Source organism: Heteronotia binoei, chromosome 15 (assembly GCF_032191835.1).
Source record: "Heteronotia binoei isolate CCM8104 ecotype False Entrance Well chromosome 15, APGP_CSIRO_Hbin_v1, whole genome shotgun sequence".
In the NCBI taxonomy this organism is placed as follows: domain Eukaryota; kingdom Metazoa; phylum Chordata; class Lepidosauria; order Squamata; family Gekkonidae; genus Heteronotia; species Heteronotia binoei.
In genome coordinates, this window is record NC_083237.1 from 9,024,830 (window position 1) to 9,050,694 (window position 25,865).

General features: G+C 43.5%; 1 protein-coding gene across 1 annotated transcript; it reads left to right on the top strand.

Moving 5' to 3' along the window:
- The first annotated feature begins 968 nt into the window (after positions 1 to 968).
- On the top strand, positions 969 to 24,347 carry LOC132584661 (vomeronasal type-2 receptor 26-like). Its single transcript, XM_060256561.1, has 6 exons — positions 969 to 1,018; positions 5,331 to 5,465; positions 14,131 to 14,241; positions 14,824 to 15,115; positions 20,606 to 20,708; positions 23,443 to 24,347. Exons 1-6 carry the CDS (start codon positions 969 to 971, stop codon positions 24,345 to 24,347), a joined length of 1,596 nt encoding a protein of 531 aa, XP_060112544.1.
- The last annotated feature ends 1,518 nt before the right edge of the window (positions 24,348 to 25,865 follow it).

Consider the following 25,865-nt stretch of genomic DNA (forward strand, 5'->3'; position numbering starts at 1 on the left):
CCCAAGTCCTATCCAATTTACGGCGTTTTAACTTTTCTTTATCCTTCTCGTCAAGCTCATCTTTGCTTTTCTTCTCGAGCTCCCTATAGAGAAGGCCGAAGACATCCATATACTCTCCACGCAGGATCTTTTCACGGGTAGCCCCCGTTAAATGATCCTCCAGAGGCAAAGAGGTGTCTCCAAAAGGGAATGCGTGTACTGGTATACTAGCATAAGGGTTCGGCGGGTAAAACCACCCGCCTCCAAACCCAGAAGGGGACATTCCCTGCACCTGGGCATATTGCTGCCCACCCCAAGGCAGAACCCCCTGGGGAGGCGGCCCTGTGGGAGCTGCAGGTGTCGTCGCGCCTGCCTGCAGACCCGCTGTCTGCAGGCCAGCACTGCCTAACCCTGGCCCCTGTATAACAGAACTCTGTAGGCCCCAAGGCCAGGGCAGCGCGGCCCCCCACTGGGCAGCGGATGTGCCGGGCTGCCCCACACTCCAAGCCCCTCCGCCCAACCCAGGGGAGAGGGCGGGCATCTGGACAGGTCCCCAGGGCCACCCAGGACTCTGGTGTGGTGACGACTTACCCCCAGCACCAGCAGGAGTTCCACCACCAACCGGCTTCTGCGGCACACCACCTCCATGGTCACCGCCGTTCCGCTGTTCACCTGATGGTCCTTCTCCCGGGTCATCTACGTCGTCCGGCTCCAGCTGCAAATCAGGAACCGGCGCTCCGCCCTGCAAAGCAGACAGTCGAGCCAGCATCTCTGCCTCAAATGTAAGGCGCGCCGACCGCCCTGAGGCGCGCCGACGCCCCTGCCATATTGGACCCCCCACAGCGAGCCGTTGCTGCTCTAAAGCTTCTACTTGGTTGATAATGGCCAAAAGGACCTGCTCCCCTTGACCCTGCTCCACAGGTGGGCACACCCGTGGGGCACGCGCAGGCTATTTACCCTTGGCCTTACCTTGGCCCTTCTTCGGTGCCATGGCGTCAACCTTGATTATTTTACCAAAAACCACCCAACCACCTCTATGGTGAGGAAGGTAGATGCAGAAGGCTAATCCCCCAGCAACCTTTGCAGGACCACAGGCAGCTACACCCCTTTAAAAACCTATTGTAACCGGCAGCCGGCTATACCCGGGGGTCACCAAGGCGCCACAACCCGTTAAGGCAATGCTCCTGTCACAGGGCCATGGCTCAAAATACTACCCCAGACTTATGAGGCCCAGAATGGCCACCGCAGGCGCCAATGGGTGTACTTGATAATGCGGCTCGCCGCGCTAAGTAAAATGGCCACCCTAACTGTCCTCTAAAATGGCCACCGCGTGCGCAGTGCACAGATAGCGCTGTGCCTTCCTTGCCGCCCAAAACCGTCTTCGAATAAGATGGCCACCGCCTGCGCCCTGAAGAAGCACAGGGCTTCCCCTTGCCGCCAGAGGACGACCACGTTTTAAAATGGCCGCCGCACGCGCCTTTCGACGAGCACAGGGCTCTCCCGACACCAGGGGACCGACAGGGAGTGATCGCTCCGAAAAGGACCGCCGCACGCGCCTTCTGAGGCGCCCGAGGCTTCCCTCTCGCCCTAGACCTCTGCGCGGGCACCCCTTGCCCCCCTCCAAAAGAAGGAGACTCCCCCAACGCAGCCGCCGCTCGCGCTACAGGCTCCCGCCGTGCGAGCCGCAGACCGATTCCGGCCGCTGCTGGCCACTCACCAGCACTCCGAGCCCAGAAATGCCTCCCCCAGCACAGCAGCCGCTTGCGCAAAGAGCCCCTTGCACCACAACAAACCACACGCCGATCGATCACCGGCCGCTCGCGCTACCACCAACGCTAATGCTGCTCCGCTAATGGTCCAGCACCCAGCCGACAGCCCCGATCCTCGACGCGCTGAAGCCTGAACGATGCCGTTTCAGCACGAGGCTCTCCCTCAGAGAGCCAAGAAGACAGCCGCACTTACTCAGGGCGGGGCCAGGGCTTATATAGCCCTGACGCCACGCCCCCCACTAGCCCCGGATTGACTTGGGCTGTCAATCACTGCCCTCATTCTTCCGCGGGGGCAAAGGCGGCCCCCAGCCTGAACGCCGGCTACGCCGGCTTGGCTGGAAAGGGCCGAGTCTTACACGTGTGTGTTTGATGTCTACTTCAGTGACACGCATTGTGACATTGCTTCTTCCTTGAAGATCCTTAGCAATTGGCCTGTCTTTTGACTACAACCGGTCATTCTAAAAACTTGTCTGCCATAGCAGCACCACGTCCAGTCATCAAAATAGAAGTCCTTGTGTTCCTTCTCAGATTTCATCTATAGGGTCTAGTTTTCCTGATAGTGTTTACTCAGGAAGAAGTCTGTAGCCTACGACTGCTCTACTGAGCAGCAGAGTAGACACAGATGCAGATCTGGAAGGGGGAAAAAAAAACAGATTCAGGGCTGAAGATGCCACTTAATTGCCTCTGCTAATTTTGCTCTCTCTTCTGTGTAATTATCAAAATCACTGAAATTTATTTCCCTTGGCCAAGTTATAGAGAGAGAGTGAGCTAGAAAACAGTGTCTATGTAAGTCTTCTGGTGGTTATAAAAAAAAAAAACCCATTTTGTCCCTGAAAACTGGGAAGAAGGTGTGTCAGGTAATCTCTGTCACATTTTCCTTCCCATTTGAGAAAGCAGAGTTCAGGCCACTGCATGGGGAATCTCTGCTGTTCATCTGAGGCATGCTTTTTAGCCTGCTTGATTCTACATATCAGGCTGACCATTTCCTTTTCTAAAAGGGTAGCAGCAATCAGATGTCCTATGGATTCTGGGCTATCTGTATCTAGTCAGAAGTTTTGCAGCCAGGATGTTGGTGCTGCTGCTGTTGCAGCTTCTCTTTATTCCCGTGGTGTGCAAAGATATCCTTCACTGCCCTGATACTGATCCTCTCTATGTCCCACACAAATGGTATCAACCTGGGGATTTCCTAATTAGTGGGATGATGTCTCAGATGATTTATGCTCCTTTCAAACATTCTTTTGAGAAACATCCTTGGAAGGACCCATTTTATGCTTCTCTGTAAGGAAACCTTTGTGAGCATCTTTGGGAATCTCTCACCAACACTTCTTTAGAATTTATGGTGAATTAACAGAGCCATTAGGAAGCTATCTCTGGACAAGTAGGGTTGACTAGGGGAGCGTCAGCAAATCATGTAGCAATGGGGAACCTGATATGAGCCCTTGAGGGAGTGCACCCGCTCCTGGACTATTGCAGGTTGTGGAAGAAAGCAACAAAGACAGTGAATGAATGCATCAAAAAGGGCAATAATCAGGATAAATGCAAATCATATAATTATGACAGAAAATATGTTATCGCTCAAATTTTGACTAGCAATTTAACAAATTGAACTCTGTTTTCTCTGTGTCATGGTATAAAGAGACCATTCACAATGGCATGGTTCTAGAAGAATAGATGAATATGAAGGAGCGTACAATGAAGTTCTAAAAATGATTTGCTTTGGAATAATGTCCATTTGCTGTATTTCAAATGATTAAAAAAATAGAGCTGTTTAGGATGACACTGGGTATTGATTCCACCCACCTCCACAACAACAAGGTTGACTCAGCCTTCCATCCTTCCGAGGTCGGTGAAATGAGTACCCAGCTTGCTGGGAGTAAAGTGTAGATGACTGGGGAAAGTAATGGCAAACCACCCTGTAAAAAGTCTGCCAAGAAATCATTGTGATGTTTTTGGTTTTGGTCTACCCTTGTTAGAATCCATGGATGTATTTTTTCATACCGCAAATTAGTTTTGACTTGAATTTGCTGCTTATGGTCTGTAAACTGACCTGGGCTGAACTGGAAAGGTAGAATATAAATATTTCAGATCCTTTATATAGCCTTGACTTCATGGGATTGAAACCATTTTCCTCCTTCCCTGTGGAATTTTTAGGTTTCCTAAATCTTTACATCTAGGGACTGAAGGGTTTCATATAGATTTGATTTTTCTTGTTTATGAAATCATGGGCTGTGAATATCCTGAAAAATTTAGCTGAAATTAAAAATATTGCACCAGCTGTTATACACACACCACATCCACTTGTACACTGGGTCATAGGTGAGGATGCTCAGGGAGCAATAACACGGAGGGTGGATGATAAAGTCGAGGAAAGAATAATGATCTCTTGAATTCTACTGTACTGCAAGCTGAGTTTCTGATATTGTGACAAATATCTAGCAATATATAGAGAGAATGGTCATCATTTACTTTGTCACAAAAGTTAGTAGTTTGGGGAAAATAAATGAAGAACATGAAAAAGGTGTTCAGGAAGATCTTTTTCCATTTTTTTAGCTACCTACTCAGCCTAGGTGTTTTGATACATTATCAATATTATCTGCGCTAAAGTGTGAACTGGATATCTAAGAAACATGAAAGGGGGCCTTGGTTCAGTGGCAGACCCTCTGCATGGCATGCAGAAGGTCCCAGGTTCAATCCCCGGCATCTCCAGTTAAAAGGACCAGGCAGTAGGTAATGCGAAAGATCTGCACCTGAGACCCTGAAGAGCTGCTTCCAGTCTGAGTAGACAATACTGATCTTGATAGACCAATGGTTTGTCTTAGTATAAGGAAGCTTCATGTATCTCATAGTCTTAATAACCATATATCATAGTCTTACTAACAGGCAAATGAAATAACAAGAACCCCAAAAGATCAGAACTGGGATAAAATAACTTAATACTATGTCCAGTGGCGTAGGGAGGGGGGGCGGGGGGGGCGGGTCGCCCCAGGTCTGGGGGGTCCCTGCATTGGCAGGGGGGCCCCCAAACAATGGCCGTGTTGCTGCGCTGCAAGGGGGGAGAAAAAGAATGGACAGCGAGGGGGACAGCGAGGGGGAGCGCTCGCGCACGGCAGAGGAAGGGGGTGTGGTGGGGAGGGGCATGCGCGCGCACGTCGGGGCTCCTCGTTCCCTTCCCTTCCCCCCTCCCCCCTTTTATTTCCTCTCTCTCACGCAATCGGGCTGAAAGCGCGGGAAAGGCGCACCGCTTTTTCTCCTCCCTCGCTCCCTCGCCTCAGAAGGCGCGTGTGCGCACCAGCCTCCTTCTTGGGCATCTCCTGCGGCGGGGGGAGGGGAGTGGACGGCAACCGCCAACCGCCGGCCTGACTGGCTGACTGACTGACTGACTGGGGTCGGGCGGCCGCGGGACGCGCCTCCTCAGCGCCCGCGTGTGCCCCCGGGGCCCGAGGCGCCGTTGCTGCCCCACACGCGCGACCCCGAGATAGGGGGCCCACATAAATCTTGGGCCGCCCCAGGCCCCCAAACCCTAGCTACGCCACTGACTATGTCAAATGTGTTTATAAAAGCATATGAAACTCTTATTTGCAGTATGCTTACAAAGTTCTACCAGCACAGTCTTGCCTTGGTGTTTGCCATAAATGAGATCAATTCCAATGCCAAGATCTTGCCCAATGTCACCCTTGGATTCCTCATCTATGACAGCTACTATTATGAGAAGATGACGTATCGTACCATTCTGGACATGCTCTTCAAATCACGCAGATTAGTTCCTAATACATATGTTTCACCTCAAAAAAACCAATTGCTGTGATTGGAGGACTTGGCTGTGATACCTCTATCTTTCTTTCTGACATCTTAAGTCTTTATAAGATTCCACAGGTAGGAACTATGCTTAGGTGGCTGCCTTTTCACAATTAGAACCCATTATTCTTTCTTCACTCCCTTTCTAATGCCAGCTTTCTGTTTCAGAAGCAGAATGGTTTCTACTCATATTCTACAGATTGTCTACAAATAAGGGCAACAAGAAAGGAAATGTAGACACTTTGTCATGACTGTTTCCCGGGGCTGGATCGGGATCCACATCAGGCAAGGGCAAGCGGCTCAGGGCATCAGCATGGCCCATTGCCTTGCCCGGGCGATGCACTAGGGTGTAAGTGTAGCCGGCAAGAAAAATGGACCAACAGAGGACCCGTGGGGCAACACCTGAGGGGTCTGCCGGTCTGATGCAAAGAGGCCCAAGAGGGGTTTGTGGTCCGTATAGAGGGTAAAGGGCCAGCTGTAGATGTAATCATGAAATTTTTTGACGCCGGCCACAACTGCCAACCCTTCTTTGTCGATTTGGGCGTAGTTCCGCTCCACCGACGAGAGGGTCCGCGAGTAGTACGCGATAGGGACTTCGGTCCCATCAGGGAGTCGGTGGCCCAGAACTGCCCCCACGCCATAAGGGGATGCGTCGCATGCAAGGACCAAGGGCAGGGTCTCGTCGAAATGGGCAAGGACGGAGTTGGACATCAGGAGGCCCTTGATATCCTGGAAGGCTTTAGCGTGCTGGCGGCCCCACGCCCAGGGTCGGTTCTTGTCTAGAAGCCGGTGCAGGGGTTCGGCCACCGCTGCCTTGTGGGGGAGAAAAGCATGATAAATGTTTAGGAGGCCGAGGAAGGCCTGGAGTTCTTGCTTGTTGGTGGGCGCTGGAGCATCTCTGATGGCACGCAGCTTGGCGTCGGAGGGGTGGACCCCCTGGGCATCGATGGAGAACCCCAGGAATTCCACCCGATCCACGCCCAGGAGGCACTTCTCCCGTTTGACCTTGAGGCCAGCTGTTTCAAAACGTTGTAGGACTCCTCTAAGGCGGGCGGCGACATGGTCGACCATCGGCTGCTGACCCGCCGCCTCGCCGACGCAGGAATCCGGGGGCTAGCCTTACAGTGGCTCTCCTCCTTCCTTGAAAATCAGGGACAAAGGGTGGCAATTTGGGGGGAAGCTGTCTCAGAGACACCCTCTTCACTGTGGGGTGCCTCAGGGAGCAGTTCTCTCCCCGATATTGTTTAATATCTTTATGCGCCCCCTTGCCCAGTTTGCATGGAGGTATGGGCTTGGTTGTCATCAGTACACTGTTGATACCCAGCTCTATCTATTGATGGAAGGCTGGACTGGCGATGTCCCTACATATATGGACCGGGCGTTACAAGCTGTGGCTGGCTGGCTCAGGCTGAGCGGGCTGAAGTTGAATCCAACGAAGACTGAGGTCCTTTGCGTGGGTCGGGGCGGACCGGGAGGGGAGATCATTCTGCCGGCTTTTGACAGTGCGCCACTGATACCAGTGCGCAGGGTCAAGAGCCTGGGGGTGCTACTGGAATCCTCGCTATCAATGGAGGCCCAGATAGCTGCCACTGCAAGATCTGCCTTCTTCTACCTTAAGAGGGCGAGGCAGTTGGCTCCCTTCTTGGAACGCGACGACCTAGCAACTGTGATCCACGCAACGGTCACCTCAAGATTAGACTACTGCAATGCCCTCTACATGGGGCTGCCCTTGTGTCGAACGCGGAGACTTCAGGTAGTGCAGAATGCAGCGGCCAGGCTGTTGGTGGGACTACCTAGATGGGAACACGTGCGGCCTGTGCTGCGGGATCTGCATTGGCTACCGGTCGTCTACCGTGTTCGCTATAAGGTGCTGGTTATCACCTTTAAAGCCCTATATGGTCGAGGACCTGCCTACCTTAGGGACCGCCTCTCCCCATATATCCCCAGGAGAGCGTTGAGATCGAGCTCCCAAAACCTCCTACAAATCCCTGGGCCAAGAGAGGCCAGACTGAAGATAACACGGGAGCAAGCCTTTTCATTAATGGCCCCTCATTGGTGGAACCAACTTCCAGAGGGGGTGCGAGCCCTGTGGGACCTGAACCAGTTCCGCAGGGCTTGCAAAACCTCTCTTTTTCAGCTCGCATTTGAATTAGGACCAGACCGAACTGATTAAATTATTATTAGTGGTTAGGCTCATCGTCCTTTTCCCCCACTGCTGCATATCCCTTTCTATCTTCTCCCAGATTTTATTATAATTTCACTCCACTATCCTGTTAATATTTTTATAAATTTCTATCCCTAGATATTTAAATTTCTTAACTCCCATCCCCATATTAGTTATCCTATTAATCTCTTTCCTTTCTTCCAAACCAACATTAAAGTACATTATTTCAGACTTTCCCATATTTATTCTTAAACCTGACACGGCTTCAAAATCCTCTAAAATAATTTTCGTTTCCCTAATGGCCTCTTTCAGGTTAGATATTGTCATGATTATATCATCTGCAAATAAATTGATTTTTATTTCCTCCTGTCCCATTCTACAGCCTTCTATTCTCCCTGAATTCCTGATCCTTTCTGCTAGTTGCTCTATTGCCATTATAAACAGGGATAGGGAAAGTGGACACCCCTGCTTCACACCTCTCTCAATTGGGATCTGATCCGTATGTTTGTTATTTACTCTTACCACTGCTGACCCCTCCCTATAGACCTCTTGAATGGCTTTTAAGAATAGTGGCCCAATCCCACACTTCTTCATTATGGACCATAAGAATTCATGGGACAGCATATCAAATGCCTTGTATACACCTAATTTAAGTAAAGCAAGTTGCCTAGAATGTCTATGGTACAATACATTAAATATATTCCTTATAGGATGTGCAATACTCCTATTCTTCACAAAACCATATTGATCTTCTTTTATTATATAAGGTAATATGTTCCTTAACCTATTTGCTAAAACTTTAGCGAATATTTTGTAGTCCTGGTTAAGTAGACTTATTGATCTATATGAACCCACTTCCCGAGGATCTTTCTGGGGTTTTAATATTACGGTTATTTCAGCCATTCTCCAAGAGTCGGGGGCTTTCCCTCCCTTCAATATAGCATTAAACACTTGTTGTAATTCGGGGATCAGTAACTCCTTCATCTCCTTATAAAAATCCGCAGTAAAGCCGTCTGGCCCTGGGGATTTACCCACTTTTAAATTGTTCACAACTTCCTCTATTTCTTGAACTGTTATTTCCTTCTCCAAACTCTCTTTATCTATGTCTTCCAACACTTCTCCACTTTCTTCAATATGTTCTGTTATATCCCTCCTAGCGTATAACTCTTTGTAGAATTCTTGAAACACTTGCCTAATTTCTCTCGGGTTCTGCATGACCTTTCCTTGTCTCTTTATACTTTCCACCATTTGCTTTTCTTTCCTAGTCTTGAGATAATTAGCCAGTCTCCTAACTGAGTTTATTGAATCTCTTTGAAACTCATTTCTTACCATGGTTTCTTTTTTCCATAATGCCCTCGAATCCATAAAGTCCAATTGTTTCCTAATCTCTTGGATCTTTTTTTTCCTATCAGGGCAGAATCTAATACCTTGACTGCTCTGCAGTGCACCTAATTCCTGGAGTTTCTGTGTCTTGTTAGCATACCATTCTTTTTTTATTTCTTTCTCCTTCATCATACAATGACCTCTTAACACTGCCTTTGCTGTTTCCCATTCTTGGAGGCCTAGCAAGAAGTGGAGACTCTGCTCGGGATGGCAGAGGCAGGATCAGTGATTCAAGTGGAACCGCCATGCTATCCCCTTCTTGTTTTTACAATGGGCCATCTTCCAGGAGCCTCAGCCGATTGCTTTCAAAGAATGGATTCGACAGCTTAACTGTTGGTCAACTAAAAGAGGTTGGGGTTGTTGGATTTTGGTGGGAGAAATGTTAGAAGGTCTGCTGGTTAGGCAGGGACTTGGAGTCTATTAGCCACTTCAGGTATTTTTAATATGGGTAAAGTTTGGGAGCTGTTCCTGTCAAAGCCAGTTAAAGATCATTCTGTTCCATGTGATAAGTCTGAATCAGTCAAACAAGAAACCTACTTTGTAACCATCATGCTTTCATAAGCCCCAGTGAATATATAATATAATGCAGGGGGTCAAACTCATTTCTTATGAGGGCCAGATCTGACATAAATTACATCCTGTAAGGCTGGGCTGGGCTGGGCTGTGTTGGGCCATGTATGTATCTATTTAAGATTAGGTAGCAGAGATATAAACTATTTAAAAGACATAGACATACTCGATTAAAGATTTTTTTCTTTACTTTAAAATAAAACATGCTTAAAACATTAGCACTTGTTGGTCTTAACGGTGCTTTCTTTGTATTTCTCCCATGGGGTCCAGGGAACTGGGCAAAGGATGTTCTGGCCAGCTCTTTCCCTCCTTCTCCAGAGGACCAGAAGAGGGAGGAACCTCAACCAATGGAGAATATTGAGGTTTTACTCTTTAGCTCCTGTGTGATTCACCAAGCCTTGCAAAGCAAGATGAGATGCAGAAGTCCTTTTCTCCCTTTCTCACAATACAAGAACTCGTAGGCATTCAATGAAATTGCTGAGCATTCAGGTTAAAACTGATAGAAGGAAGTAATTTTTCACCCAAAGAGTGATTAATATGTGGAATTTACTTCCACAGGAGATGGTGGCAACCGGACTCGGCTTGGCAGAGTAGCACACGCTGAAAGCAAGGCCGCCTCCCGGCCTGCCTAACTGGCCACGCAGCTCCAAGAGGGGACAAGCAGCACACGCTGTTGCTCCTCCAACGACTCCACGGAACTGTGTGGAGGAATCTGGGGCCGAGGCTACTTAAAGCCTCTGCCCCCGCCCCTTGCAAAAACTCCCCGGATGCCCGGGAAAGCTGCTCCTAATCCTGCTGGGGCTGCAAAGGATGGCCCCACGGCGAGCAGCCGCTTTGCGGCATGGCCGGGCGGGGCCGAATTCTCACAATACAAGAACTCGTAGGCATTCAATGAAATTGCTGAGCATTCAGGTTAAAACGGATAAAAGGAAGTAATTTTTCACCCAAAGAGTGATTAATATGTGGAATTTACTTCCACAGGAGATGGTGGCAGCTACAAGCATAGCCAGCTTCAAGAGGAGATTGAATAAAAATATGGAGCAGAGTTCCATCAGTGGCTATTAGCCACAGTGTGTGTGCATTTTGGCCACTGTGAGATACAGAGTGTTGGACTAGGTGGGTCACTGGCCTGATCAAACATGGCTTCTCTTATGTTCTTACAAGGAAGCAAGAGATAGGGAGAAGGAAGCAGACAAGGGCCAGTTGCTTGGAGGCCTGATAGGAGCCATTCGAGGGCCTGATTTGGCCCCCAGGCTGCATGTTTGACACCCCTGAATATGTATATTCCTTCAAACTGGGAAGTGGGTGTCCCAAATGGTGTCTGCCATATTTTCTTTCCCAAGAAGATAAGCATCAAGTTGATCTATTCGTAGTTGTGATGGATAGTTAAATGCAGATCCATATATCCATCTGAAAACAATGACTGACAAGAGGTTCACCCCCCAGAAAATTATGCTGTTCACCTGAGAGAGATCAGTTAGGAGCAGTGTTCCTTCTGAGTTAGTATGAGCTAGCTCCACTTTTTAGCTTCCAGCTCACACATTTTTGTCTTAGCTCAGGAAAAATGGCCCCAGAGCAAACCAATTTATGCAGTAGCTCACAACTTGAATGCCAGTAGCTCACAATCACAAAGTAGAATATTTGCTCTCAGGACTCCACAGCTCTAAGGGAAAATTGGTTAGGAGTGTCAGTTAGAAAGGAGGGTAGGGAGACTGAAAAGTAGAACAAAGGCTCTGGGAGGATACTGAAATACAGAAGTGGAACTGGTAGTCCTGACTTTCCTAGGTATGATCCTCATCAGCGGTTGAAGATGGAACACTAGAACCTATGTGTTTGTATTTGTCTCCATAGACTCTAGCAATTTTGTGTTAAATAAGCTTTTGGGGGCTTTTTATTTAAAAAGTGACAGCAAAGTGATCTTTCTCAACATTTAGAAACACCTGGTGCAAGGTGTGACTTGAAACCTCACCCATTTCCCCGAATTTGGACACAGTCTCTTTGAAAGAAGAGGTCATTCTAGAATGTAATAAAGGGTCTGTTGCTATGTTTTATATTGTCTTGGGCTACTTGGGTCTTCTGTCCCTCATCAGCTTGATTGTGCCTTGCTATGCTAGAAAGTTGCCATACAGTTTTAACGAAACCGAATTCATCACCTTTCAGCATACTGATCTTTTGTAGTGTTTGGTTGTTCCAACCTACCTGAGTACCAAAGGTAAGTGTGAAAGTCTTCTCTATCTTGGTTTCCAATATTGGGGTGCTGCTTGTATCTTTCCCCCTAAATGCTACATTATTGTGATGAGGCCTGAGTTGAAGAAGAACAAATTAAAGTATTTAAGATTCCTCTTCAGAGACATTTTTTTTTTTTACTTTAGAACAGAGATAATGGGCCTAGTGTAAGGATATTGCACAGAGACGATGGTTATCTCAAGGTTGGAATGTCTAAAAATCCCTGAAATCTCAAACCATGTATGTCAGGTCATTCCAGCATTCAATTCATTTGCTTCAAGTATGCCCAACTAGGAAAAATGGTAGAAATGACAATCAATGAAGAGGGTAGAATAAAAACTTAAGAGAGGCCATGTTGGATCTGGCCGATGGCCCATCCCATCCAACACTCTGAGTCACATAGCGGCCAAAAAAGAAAAACAAACAAACAAACAAACCCAAGTGCCATCAGGAGGTCCACAATTGGGGCATCTGAAAATTTAGAATCATAGAATCTTAGAGTTGGAAGGGACCTCCAGGGTTATCTAGTCCAACCCCCTGCACAATGCAGGAAAATCACAAATTCCTCCCCCTAAATTCACAGGATCTTCATTGCTGTCAGATGGCCATATAATCTTGGTTTAAAAACCTCCAAGGAAGGAGAGCCCACCACTTCCGAGGAAGCCTGTTCCACCGAGGAACCGCTGTAACAGTCAGGAAGTTCTTCCTATTGTTCAGCTGGAACTTCTTTTGATTTAATTTCAACCCATTGGTTCTGTTCCTGCCTTCTGGGACCACAGAAAACAATTCCACACTATCCTCTATATGACAGCCCTTCAAGTACCTGAAGATGGTGATCATATCACCTCTCAGCTGCCTCCTCTCAAGGCTAAATATGTTCAGCTCCTTCAACCTTTCTTCATAGGATTTGGTCTCCAGACCCCACACCATCTTCATCACCCTTCTCTGTACCCATTCCAGCTTGTCTATAACCTTCTTAAAATGCAGTGCCCAAAACTGAACACAATACTCCAGGTGAGGAATTATCAGAGTAGAGTAAAGCGATGCCATCACTTCATGTGATCTGGACTTCTGTTGATAAAGCCCAAAATTGCATTTGCCTTTTGAACCACCACATCACACTGTTGATTCATGTTCAGCGTATGGTCCACTAATTTGATTAGTTGTCAGTAACACACTGCCTTATTTCTCTGGTGAATTTATTGTACCTACTTAAGGCCACAGTATAGGATTTATATCAGGCTCTTTCATGATGACGTATAGTTTTTGTTTTTAAAGGATTTGACTTCTGAGATGTATTTAACAGACCAATCACGTGTCTGCAATAGTAATAACAAAAAATGATGGTGAGTATTGTTTCTGCATGACTATTTAATAATACTGGTGGTGGATCCAAAAGCTTGGAGATGGGAGGTTATTTAACACTACTCACACAACAAAGTTACACACCCAGCTGCCAAGTGGTTAATCAAATTTTACTATCAATTTTAAATAGATAGAGGATGGATGGATGGATGGATGGATGGATAGATAGATAGATAGATAGATAGATAGATAGATAGATAGATAGATAGATAGATAGATAGATAGATAAGGTAGAAAGGTGACTATAACATATTTGTCTTTTAAAAACATTATCTTTATTGCTGAACAGCTGTGATAATGTGGAATGTTGATGAAACCTCCTACTTACTATTGTGCCAAGGACCAGACGAGACTATAGTTTGAAAGGGAAAGAAAATCTTGCTTCCAAAGATGTCTCTCACAACATGAACTCTCCTCACATTATTATCTCCCCCCCATAATTTTCCAAATTACTGTAATTTGGGTCAGGTATAGTGTCTTCCACAAAGTACAAAAACATCGATAAAAGTGGTTATAAAACTGCTGCTGTGGCATTGCAAGTTGGATGTAGGGTCAAAATATAGGCAGGGCCCCATCTCTCTGGTCTTTGTCAAGTTGAGACAATAAGCCAGACTGTAGGTCAAAGTTACCAGAAGACTCAGCTAGCATTCAAGGCATATGTTTGCCACTGTGTTGATGTTAGGTAAAAGGCCAATGCATTTCCCTTTAAGAAATACAACAGTGCATGGAACTAGCACCCAAGGTAACTTGTGTTGTAGATAGGCACAGGAGAGTCAGAATGGTGAGGCTGGTGTTGGTACTGCTGCTTCTGTTGTTTCCCATGGCATGCCAGAGACTGCAGTGTCCTGAATCTGACCCCATTTTGATACCACATGACAGGTACCAGGGAGGGGACCTTGTGATTGGTGGGATTACTTCACAGATCATTTACAGCCTTTATGAAACTTTCTTCAAGAAACATCCGTCGCACTACCTGGCTGAGGTGCCAATGTAAGATATTTTCCAGCTGCTGCATTGTATGAGCTTTGTCAGATTACAGACCCTAATTCATGTTTACAGATGTGTCAGACTCATCCAGAAAGTATGTGCTGGCTTGGTTCAGCCCAGCATTTCTTTACAATATCCTACTGAATCTTCTGCTCTGCTTGCAGTGTATCTGTATGGTCAACTTCCATACAAAGAACTGTTTTTTTTATTATTATTATTTCTGAAAGTTGAGGGATTTACAACCAAAAATAAACTTTTTTAATCGCATGAACTCTGTCCAAATCTCAGGAATGCAAATTAAGAAAAGTCTTCCAAAATGTGTGGAAATGAGCAAAAAGTTATCAAAGCTGAAATAAGATCTGCAGAAATCATGAATGGTCAATAAGTTAATAAATAAATAAATTGACAGTGGTAAAAGGACATATTTTAAATCAATTTTTTTTAAGAAAGCTTTTTTAATATAAAGTATCAATAACAAATACAATTATATCTTTACACAAAGACAATGAAACCAGAGCCTGAATAGTTTAGTATTGAGATAAAGCTCAACAAGAAATATCTCAGAATATTTCACTGTGTTGACAGGATTGTGACCAAGTTCTACCAACACCTCCTGGCTTTGGTGTTTGCCATCAAAGAGATCAATGAGAATCCAAAAATCTTGCCCAACGTCACCCTTGGTTTTCACATTTATGACAGCTACAATGACTTTAAGATGACCTATCGCACCACTCTGGACCTGCTCTTTCATTTTCACAGATTTCTTCCCAACTATAAATGTGACATTCAGAAAAATACAATAGCTGTCATCGGTGGACTCGGCGCAGACGTCTCCTTTCGCATATCAGATATCTTAGGTCTTTACAGGATTCCACAGGTAGGATTGCACTCATCTCTAAACAGTTGTAGTTTAGTTAAAACTGAGAATGACTAAAAAAAGTTGGATTGCATAGTGCAAGTCAAACACAATCAGCAGGCGTGCTCTGTGGTTTGGACTACAGAAACTGAATAACAAGCAAAGATCTAAAACAGAGCTGAAACAAAGCATAAGCATTCAGACATGACAATTTATGGACAAAGTCAGAGCATACTCACAGTGAAAGGCATTAGAATAAGGAGGTGGTCACTATGCAACTTTCTAAATCATTACATTGCTTGTTGTTGTTGTTCAGTTGCACAGTCGAGTCCAACTCTTTGCCACCCCTTTAAATTATAGTACAGACCTATTACCAGTTTTGACAAGTGTGACCAATTTAATCAGCACTCCACCAATGCTCCCTCTAAGCGGAGTTGCTATGAGGTAGCTCACAATTTTTTTGCCTCTGGCTCATGCGTTTGTGTCTTAACTCAGGAAGGATGGCTGCAGAGGAATTTAATTTATGCAGTAGCCAAGTTGCTCACTCACAACTTTTATGACAGTAGCTGAGAAGGCAGAATTTTGGCTCACAAGACTCCACAGCTTAGAGGGAGTATTACACTACCCTAAAATCAATCATCCTGTCATAGCTTCTGTTGTCAAAATTTACCTTTCAGAAAATGGCACAGCAGGCATAGGGAAGGATTTAAACAAATATTGGTTTATTTAAACAAACTGGCAGGGAAGGGAATTGATATATACATAGGTTTTGACAGGGCTTTTTTTGTAGATATATACATAGGTTTGGGGGATTTAGAAGATGTAGGCAGACAGTTAAAATTGAACACAGAACTAATTCTGAGGTAACTATATTGTATGATACAGTGTTTCCTTTAAATGGGTTTAGCTTTTCCTGAAGGTATCATTGGCATTGAAGGTTTATCTGTTGATGAACATTCTATATTTCTGGTTAACTTCTCCACTGTAAAATCACACAATCTTAAGTGTACCCTGCTTTGTCCCATTGGTTATAAGACTAAGGTCTCTCCACTAGAACTCTTTCTCTGGCCAGATCATTACTATCTTCCCTTTAAGATAAATAACCTGAGCTTTGGCACCTTTTGAGGGCCTTCCACCGCCACCTAAAACCCTTTGCCAAAGCCAGATCTTTCAGACTTCTAGTCTTTCCCCTCTTTCGATAGTAAGCTTAATATGGGAAACGATTTTCCTTCTCAAGATGTGATTCTTTGTTTGACAAATACAGAGAGACTGTTCTTCACTCCTGGGAACAACATCTCACCAGAGTCTCCAGTATTCAAAACCACCCCATACGGGCTCTGAATCAGACTCTGCTTTGGGTCTCTTGACACAAAATAGAGAGCATTTCCAAGACCACAACTCTCTTTTCTGATCACTCTTTAACACCTTCAGTTCTGTAACTGTTTTCCCCAACTGTCTAACTGCCACTCTCTTTTGACAGTTAGAAGCAGTTACCCAATCAGAGTAAGTTTTTATTAGCTGCTGCAGTTCCATTAGCTGTCACTCATATTCATTGCCTCTCTGCATGCATATGCCTTTTGTCTATCACACCTGTGCAAAAAAAATGCATTGTATGTTTTTGGTTGATTATTTCCCTGTTATTATTTTGCAAAAATTGCATTATTTTTGCACAACTTGAAATTCAGTCATCAAAATACTTTTTCTCTCTGTAAATATAACTTCCATCTACCAGTATTCACTGCATAAAAAGGCATATCTATAGAGGCACTCTTATAAATTGTTTCCAAAATAATTTTATGCATATCCTTCTAGCTCACATATGGCTCATTCAATTCAAAGGAGGGAAGTACAATGGAAAGATCTTCTCTTTATCACATAGTCCCAAATGAAGACCAGCAGCATACAGGAATACTCCAGTTGCTTCTCCATTTTCGATGGACATGGGTTGGGCTCTTTGCTGTAGATGACAACAGTGGAGATCATTTTCTACAGAAGCTGGAACCACTACTTCTCCTTAAAGGAATATGTTTGGCCTTCACAGAAAGAATCCCAAGCTACGACCACTTTGTCTCATTGGATCACACTAATGAGTTCGCTGCAAAGATACATCTTCTTTTCTCAGACAGCAATGCCAGTGCATTTATTCTCTATGGAGAATCTATGACTTTTATAGCATTGCAAATCTTGATTCTCCTCGGAGATGCTGCAGATAAAACTAACAAATCACTGAGGAAGGTGTGGATTATGACTGCCCAAGTTGATTTTGCTTTAGTAGGTGGTCAAAGGGGCTGGGATTTCCAATTTTTCCATGGTGCTCTTTTCTTCACAATGCCATCAAACAAACTCCCAGGATTCCAGAAATTTCTTCATAATACAAAACCTGACTTGAAACAGGGAGATGGTTTTCTCAAGGACTTCTGGGAGCAAGCATTTGACTGTTCCTTTCCGGTTTCCGAGGATCCATTGGAAGACAATGATGTATGTGGAGGGGAGCAGAGCCTACATAATCTTCCTGGGCCTGTTTTTGAAATACACATGACTGGTCATAGCTATAGCATTTATAACGCTGTGTATGCTGTGGCACATGCTTTGAATAATATGTATACATTTAAGTCTGATAACAGAACATTAACGGGTGGCAAAGAATTTCAAGTTCAGGATCTGCAACCTTGGCAGGTAATATTTCTACAACAAATTACTTTCTTTCTTTCTTTCTTTCTTTCTTTCTTTCTTTCTTTCTTTCTTTCTTTCTTTCTTTCTTTCTTTCTTTCTTTCTTTCTTTCTTTCTTTCTTTCTTTCTTTCTTTCTTTCTTTCTTTCTTTCTTTCTTTCTTTCTTTCTTTCTTTCTTTCTGGGAATACATGCATCTTTTCAACTCCAATATGTAGTGTCCCCCACTTAATTCACTGACACAGACTTTTTGTGTAATGTTTCCTTTTGTTTGCAGATCAGAAACAAGTTAGCAAAAAGATACAGGGATGGGAGTTCGTGCAGCCTATAATTCTAACTAACACACAGATATGAGAAGCAGAACTCTATCCCATGCGACTAAAACAACACACACACTTTTTTTTTTGCGGGGGGAGACTATTTCCCTGAACTATACACCATAAATACACTACATTTTGGATGTACTATCTATCTATCTGTCTGTCTGTCTGTCTGTCTATCATCTATCTATCTATCTATCTATCTATCTATCTATCTATCTATCTATCTATCTATCTATCTATCTATCTATCTATCTATCTATCTATCTATCTATCTATGTATCTATCTATGTCTGTCTTGAAACCACAACCATGGAGAAAGCATTACAGTTACATTCTTCCACCCTGATAAAGTAGTTTTATTTTCAGTTGGGTTTAGATTAACTCAAGCAAAAGTTCACATCTCCCCTCCCCCCTTCATCTCTGCTTTAAGAACCCAATATTTTAATTTATTGGCATAATGTTCAGAAGTACATTCCATGATTTATATCAGTTCCAAGATCCTAGAATCTGGAGAAGTTTCAGTCCAGGTTTTAGTGGTGTGTCTTGATCAGCTGACTAGAGGAATGCCTAAGAAAGACTCTGTGTTCCATCCTTCATTTCTCATGTTTATTAAGAAGACCATCAGCATCTACTTAAATGATTACAGCTCCTTACAGTTACTATCCCATTTTTTCTTTTCTCTTTCAACTAGCTTCACCCATTTCTTCAGCAGGTTTCTTTTAACAACTCAGCTGGAGAAAGAGTGTGTTTTAATGTTAGGGAAATGGAAGTTGGATTTGATATAATGAACCTGGTCACATTTCCAAACAAGTCCTTTGCCAGAGTGAAAGTTGGAAGGGTGAACGCCAATGCTCCTGAGGGACAACAATTTATCATTCATGAGGACAGTATTGTGTGGCAGCCCAATTTTAACCAGGTGTGGTTTCCAGTTTACAATTCTGGACTGCTGTCTCCATATGTGTGGTTTGGGGTCAGTAGTTTCCTTTGCAGCATCTACTTACTGCCATGGGTGAAGTGGTTTGATTTAAAAAAAAAAAAAAACCAAACCATGTCATGTTTCACTTAGGGCTTTTTTGTAGCAGTAACTCCTTTGCATATTGGGCCACACACCCCTGATGTGGTCAATCCTTTAAGAACTTACAGGGAGTACAGGGTCTACTGTAAGCTCAGGAGGATTGGCTGCATGGGGTGTGTGACCTATTATGCAAAAGAGTTCCTGTTACAAAAGAAGCCCTGCACATAGAAATAAATTGTTATGTAACAGTAGAATATCCAAAATCTCTAATTTTTCTAGGTCCCAATAATATTCAAAAGGTAGGCATGGTATTCTATTGTAGCAAAATCAAGCAGACAACAAGCGATACTTTTAAGAATAACCAATGAACCTCATTCCAAAATAAGATTTCACGTGTTACAGCTCACTTCAGCAAATGCATATGGATGAGCAAATCTTTTTTAGAGAGGCTTACAACCAACTTATCATAAGGGTGAGGGAAACAACCTAAGGAGTTGTAGCAGAGAAACATTTGTTGTCAGATTTCTGACAGCAATGCTGATTCTGTGAACTTATGCAGGTCATTAGAGGAGGACAGGAAGGGTTGCATCAGTGCTTGGTTCTTGTGGGCCGTTCTAAAACACCCAGGAAAATGTAAGTCAGGCAGCAATTTTGCTCCAGGCCAGTTTAGCCAGCGATCCAGGAGGGGTTTTGCCATCTTCTGAGTATGAAGCATGGGTCATGGGTGTGTGTTGAGGGGAGGTGTTTCTGATTTTCGCGCAATGTGCAGGGAGTTGGACTAGACAACCCTGGAGATCTAGCTCTATCATTCTAAGTTGTGATGAAAGCAAGGGAGAACTTATAGAGAGTAGTAGATCTGCTATACCGTATTAGATTTTTTAAAGTAAAGGGGAATATCTTGCACATTGAAAGACTCAACCCTACTCAGAGCACCTTCCACATACTTGGGGTTGAGTTTCTTCTAGAAGCTCAACATCTGCATGTCAGCCAGTGTGGGGAAATGGTCACAATGTCAGAATAGGATCAGGACAGCTCAGATTCAAATCCCCACTCTGCCTTGGAAACTCAGTGGATGACTTTGAGTAGGTCACATGCTCTCAACCTAACCTAGTTCACAGAGTTGTTGTGAGGATAACATGAAAATGAGGAGAATGATGTAAGCCACTTTGGGGAGCAAACTGGGAAAGCAATGAAGTGAATTAACAAATCTAATTTGTTCTTGCTTTACATTTACAGCTTCCTCTCTTGAGCCAAAGGTTATCTCCGTCCAGTCCAAATAGGTTCTTGCCCCAAGTGATTTACCAGCAATTAAGGTTGATTGAGGATGTATTTACATTCAGTGCATAGCATAACCATTCATTCTGTTATGGGCTATGGTTTCCTCCATTTTAGGCAAGACTGCAGAGTAAACTTAGACAGAACCAAGTTATTTTGTTACTGATGACTAAGAAAACTAGATGTCTTAACTGCTTCTATTGTGATCTTCTTTCATGCTTTTGCATAGGTTGTGCCTGTTTCTGTGTGCAATGACTACTGCCAACCTGGTTATCAGAAGAAAAAGAAGGAAGGGGAGAAGTTTTGCTGCTATGATTGTGTTCCTTGTCCAGAAGGGAAGATTACAGAAGGGATAGGTAGGTGAGGCCTAGTGAAAACTCTACACAGGTTTATTCAGTGGGGCTTAAACCCAACAGTGAGTGTTCAGATTTGCACTGGTACTACATTCTATTCCCAGTAATTCTGAAGATGGTTTATCAACAACTAATTTATCACAGTATGCACATAAACCAGAAGCCTCTATCATCCTCCCTGAAAGTCAGAGGGATTTCAGTGCAGAATCCAAAATAAGGGGAAGGAAATTTCTTGAAGTACATTGCTTTTTGGTGTTGTTTGTGCAGGCATTCAACTGTAGCTATTTTTGTGGAAGAGATTCATTGCATTACCCCTGCATGCTTGTAGTGATAGACAGCCCCCAAATTTGGAAGTAGGTAGGGTGACTCAAGCTATTGAGTCTCCTGAGACATCAGAATATAATGCTATTTTTCTGGGACCTGTTCTGAATGATGGAAAATCAAGGGGAGCTGCAATGATCAGGGTTGGCCTCCATGGCCATTGGAACCTCAGTGGGAAGTTGTGACTCCTTCCGACTTCTGCTATCATCTGTTCCTAGCAAATGCACTTCAGAGTGAGTACTGATGTGGCAGTAGAGGATAGGTGTAGAGGGATGGTTTAGCTAAGGAGTGTGTGCCCCTTGCAAGGATTATGAATTACCAATGTCATTTTCATACAGTGGAACTTCAAAGTAAGCAGACTTCCATTGGGTACAATGTTAAGGCTTTATTTGATAATCCAAAGGTTCTGAACAAAGAAGCTTTGGAACTGATGCTCTTGGAATGGAGCATAGATGTTTTAACTAAAAGTACATCAAAGGATTTCTAAACAAATCTACATTCACACAAGAGTGATACATTTAACACCATCGCTTTCTCTTATCTCCCTGTGGTTCCCATTCTCACGGAACAACCCTGCTGGCTTCCCTGAGGCCTCTTATCTTCAAAGGGTTGTTGCCTTTGTTAACATCAAGGACAGGAATTTACAGTAGGGTTAGTAACATCTTCATTTCTACTTTGAAATGCAAGGTCTCTCTTTAAGATTAGTAGGAAATGTTAAAAGATGGAGTCAGTTAGGTCAAGCTATACGTTGCAATTTAAATGCAGCATCATATCATAACAGTAAAGCTTTCCAGTGTCTGACACAAAGGTGAGACTCCTGGAATACAAGTTTGGTAGCATCATGGTAAATTTGACATACTACCTATACTCCAAAGTGGATATCTCCGATAGAAGCTTTGACTCATCCTAATTTGTATAATTGGGACAATCCACAAGATTACGCATACCTGTTAAATGATAAGAATGAACTGATTGAAGAAGAGCTTTCTAAGTTAAGTTGGTGGCTTCAATGTCAATTGAGATCAAGATTTCGAATAGACAAAGAAAAAGGCTTTGTGAACACACAACTTGAATTAGACCTTATCTTAGAATCTAAACAGAAGATACAAATTAACATACAAATTAACATTTGGATACAAATTAACATTTGGATTCAAAAAATCCTGAAAATACAAATCAAGCATGTGCCGGAACTATACCTTCTAAATATTTGTAGGCAAAACTTGCCCATGACAAAGTTGAAACTGTTAGTGTATATAGTTACAATTGCCAGAACACTATACGCTAAATATTGGAAGCACGACAGAATCCCTAACAGAGATGAATTTATTAATAAGCTGTTGGAAACCGCTGAGGCTGACTTAATGTCCACAAGATTAAGAAATGGTAGTGTGCAAAAATGTCAAGAGGAATGGGACCCCATCTACAAATGGGTCAAAAGTAAAGGTTTTGATATGGAGTAAATATACCAAAATAGGAAGCAATTATTGAGTAATTATAACTTTGTTTGTCTTTCTTGCTAAATCCTCTCCGCCTCCCAGTGTGTATGACTGGGTATTTGTGGTAGATGTTTGATTATGAATGTATGCTGTATGTATTTTGTTCGTGGTTTAGTTATATGTTTTGTATGTATTGTATGTTGGTTTTATGTTTACTTTTTATTGTTGGTGTAGTCATTTCTTAAATAAAAACTTTTTCTCTAAAAAAAAAAAAAAATTGACAACTACTTGAAAGGCCCAACTTGGAATGGTTTGAATAAATTAATATGTGCAGAATTTTTTACATTTTTGACAAGTTGCAAGTTAACGGTGACCCCACAGAGTTTTCAAGGAAAGGGTCATTCAGAGATAGTTTGCCATTCCTTGGTCTCCGTAGAAACAATGTACAGCATTTCCTTTGTTGCCTTTCAACTGGGTACTAGCCTGTCCCGACCTTGTTTAGTCTCTGATAACCAACAAGACTGGGCTAGCCTAGGGCATATGGGGTTTTAATTTACAGAATGAAAATATCGCTGGTGCTTTTCCTGCATTGGCTTGTGATTACAAATAAATGAACATCCAGGCAAATGTGTATTTATTATTAATGGGATTTATACACCCCCCCCCCCATCGCACCAAGACAGGTTAAGGGGTTATGATTTGATGCAAATAATCATGAACCAAGTATTTAAAAATGCTTTGAGTACAGTAAATTTTTGACATGAATTGAGTATGATGATAATATGCTATAACAGCCAACAATGAGTAGATCACAAGTGCCATTATTCCTGTGTCCACATTCAGCATTAAGAAAGACCTAACAGATTTTTGCAGCATCTTATATTATAATAACAATTAAGTTTTAGTGACCAAGTGACTGGTACTAATAAACTTTCTGACTCTCTTTCTCTCCCCAGATATGGTTGACTGTATCAGATGCTCAGAAGAACAATACCCAAGCAAGGACCAAGATGGGTGCATTCCTAAAGTTTTAACCTTCTTGTCCTTTGATGAACCTTTAGGGATCAGTTTAGCTTCAGTTGCAATTTCATTTTCCATGGTAACGGCCTTGATTCTAGGTACATTTATAAAGCACAAAAATACCCCAATAGTCAAAGCCAATAACTGGGATATCACATACACTCTCCTGGTTTCCCTGCTGATTTGCTTCCTCAGTCCTTTGTTATTTCTTGGATTCCCTAAGAAGGTGACCTGCTTCTTCCGACAATCTGCTTTTGGCATTATCTTCTCTGTGGCTGTTTCTTGTGTGTTGGCCAAAACGATCACTGTGATTGTAGCTTTCATGGTAACCAAACCAGGATTCAGCATGAGGAAGTGGGTGGGGAAAAGACTGTCCGTCTCCATTATCCTTACTTGTTCCCTCATGCAATCAGGCATTTGTGTCGTGTGGTTGGGAACCTCTCCCCCTTTCCCACATTTTGACACACAGTCACTGACTACTGAGATAGTGGCAGAATGCAATGAAGGGTCAGTTTTCATGTTTTATATTGTCCTTGGGTACATGGGGCTTCTGTCGCTCATCAGTTTGACTGTGGCTTTCCTAGCCAAAAAGCTGCCAGACACTTTTAATGAAGCCAAATTTATTACCTTCAGCATGTTGGTCTTTTGCAGTGTTTGGTTGTCTTTTGTTCCAACTTACCTGAGCACCAAAGGGAAATCCATGGTAGCTGTGGAGATCTTCTCTATACTGTCCTCCAGTGCAGGGTTACTGGCCTGTATTTTTTTCCCCAAGTGCTATATTATTGTGTTGAAGCCTGAGCTGAACAAGAGAGAACAGCTAAAAAGGCAAAAGTGTTAAAAGACTATAGCTATCTGATTCCGTGCATTTCTTCTGAGGGATTCATAGGCCTATTGTGAGTCTGACTCATACTGGATTTCAATTAGTTATTACCGATATGTACATCCCATTTGTTCTGAATTCCAGGATTATGTAGTTCATAAAGCATTTCTGAATTTTAATAGCATATTTTGTGTTAGCCTTGTTCTGACTAGACCAACATATGACTTGTAGAGTCTATGGTGGCCCTTATATTGATCCCCACCAAGTGTGGGGAAAGCAAAATACAAGAAAATTCTTATCCTCTCCATCTATGTTAGTTCTAAGGGTGATCAAATTTGAATGTTCAGGCATTCCATATTTGTTGCGCTCCTCTGGATATATTCCAGCTTGTCTATATCCTTTTTCATTGTCGTGCCCCAAACTGAACACATTACTCTAGGTGAGGTCTACCCGGAGTAGACTAAAGTGATGCCATCACTTCACATGATCTGGACTTCTGTTGATACAGCCCCAAATTGCATTTGCCTTTTTTGCTACCATATCTTACTGCTTACTCATGTTCACTTTATGGTCCACTAAGACCTTGGGATCCTTTTCACACAGACTCCTCCAGTTTGCATGACTTTAAGTTTAGTTCATTGCCTCTATAGAGCCTCTAGATTTCACTTGTGATGGGGGAGGAGAGAACTGAAGCAGACCACCAAGGTTTATCCATGGGCCACAAAAGTGCTGAATAATAAATGAAGAAACATGAATTACAAAGTCATTGCATCTTAAGAACATAAGAACATAAGAGAAGCCATGTTAGATCAGGCCAATGGCCCATCCAGTCCAACATTCTGTGTCACACAGCGGCCAAATATATATATATATATATATATATACACACACACACACACACACACACACTGTGGCTAATAGCCACTGATGGACCTCTGCTCCATATTTTTATCTAACCCCTTCTTGAAGGTGGCTATGCTTGTGGACGCCACCACCCCCTGTGGCAGTGAATTCCACATGTTAATCACCCTTTGGGTGAAGAAGTACTTCCTTTTATCCGTTTTAACCTGTCTGCTCAGCAATTTCATCGAATGCCCACGAGTTCTTGTATTGTGAGAAAGGGAGAAAAGTACTTCTTTCTCTACTTTCTCCATCCCATGCATTATCTTGTAAACTTCTATCATGTCACCCCTCAGTCGACGTTTCTCCAAGCTAAAGAGCCCTAAGCGTTTCAACCTTTCTTCATAGGGAAGGTGTTCCAGCCCTTTAATCATTTTAGTTGCCCTTTTCTGAACTTTCTCCAATGCTATAATATCCTTTTTGAGGTGCGGCGACCAGAACTGCACACAGTACTCCAAATGAGACCGCACCATCGATTTATATAGAGGCATTATGATACTGGCTGATTTGTTTTCAATTCCCTTCCTAATAATTCCCAGCATGGCGTTGGCGTTTTTTATTGCAAACGCACACTGTCTTGACATTTTCAGTGAATTATCTACCATGACCCCAAGATCTCTCTCTTGGTCTGTCTCT

What these genes read in the sequence shown, in the direction of transcription:
- LOC132584661 (XM_060256561.1), top strand. Translation starts at nt 969, where the DNA reads ATGGCGTCAACCTTGATTATTTTACCAAAAACCACCCAACCACCTCTA. An exon ending in ACCACCCAACCACCTCTATG is followed by an intron (nt 1,019 to 5,330) that starts GTGAGGAAGGTA and finishes TCTTATTTGCAG; the next exon opens with TATGCTTACAAAGTTCTACC. An exon ending in GTCTTTACAGGATTCCACAG is followed by an intron (nt 15,116 to 20,605) that starts GTAGGATTGCAC and finishes GCTTTTGCATAG; the next exon opens with GTTGTGCCTGTTTCTGTGTG.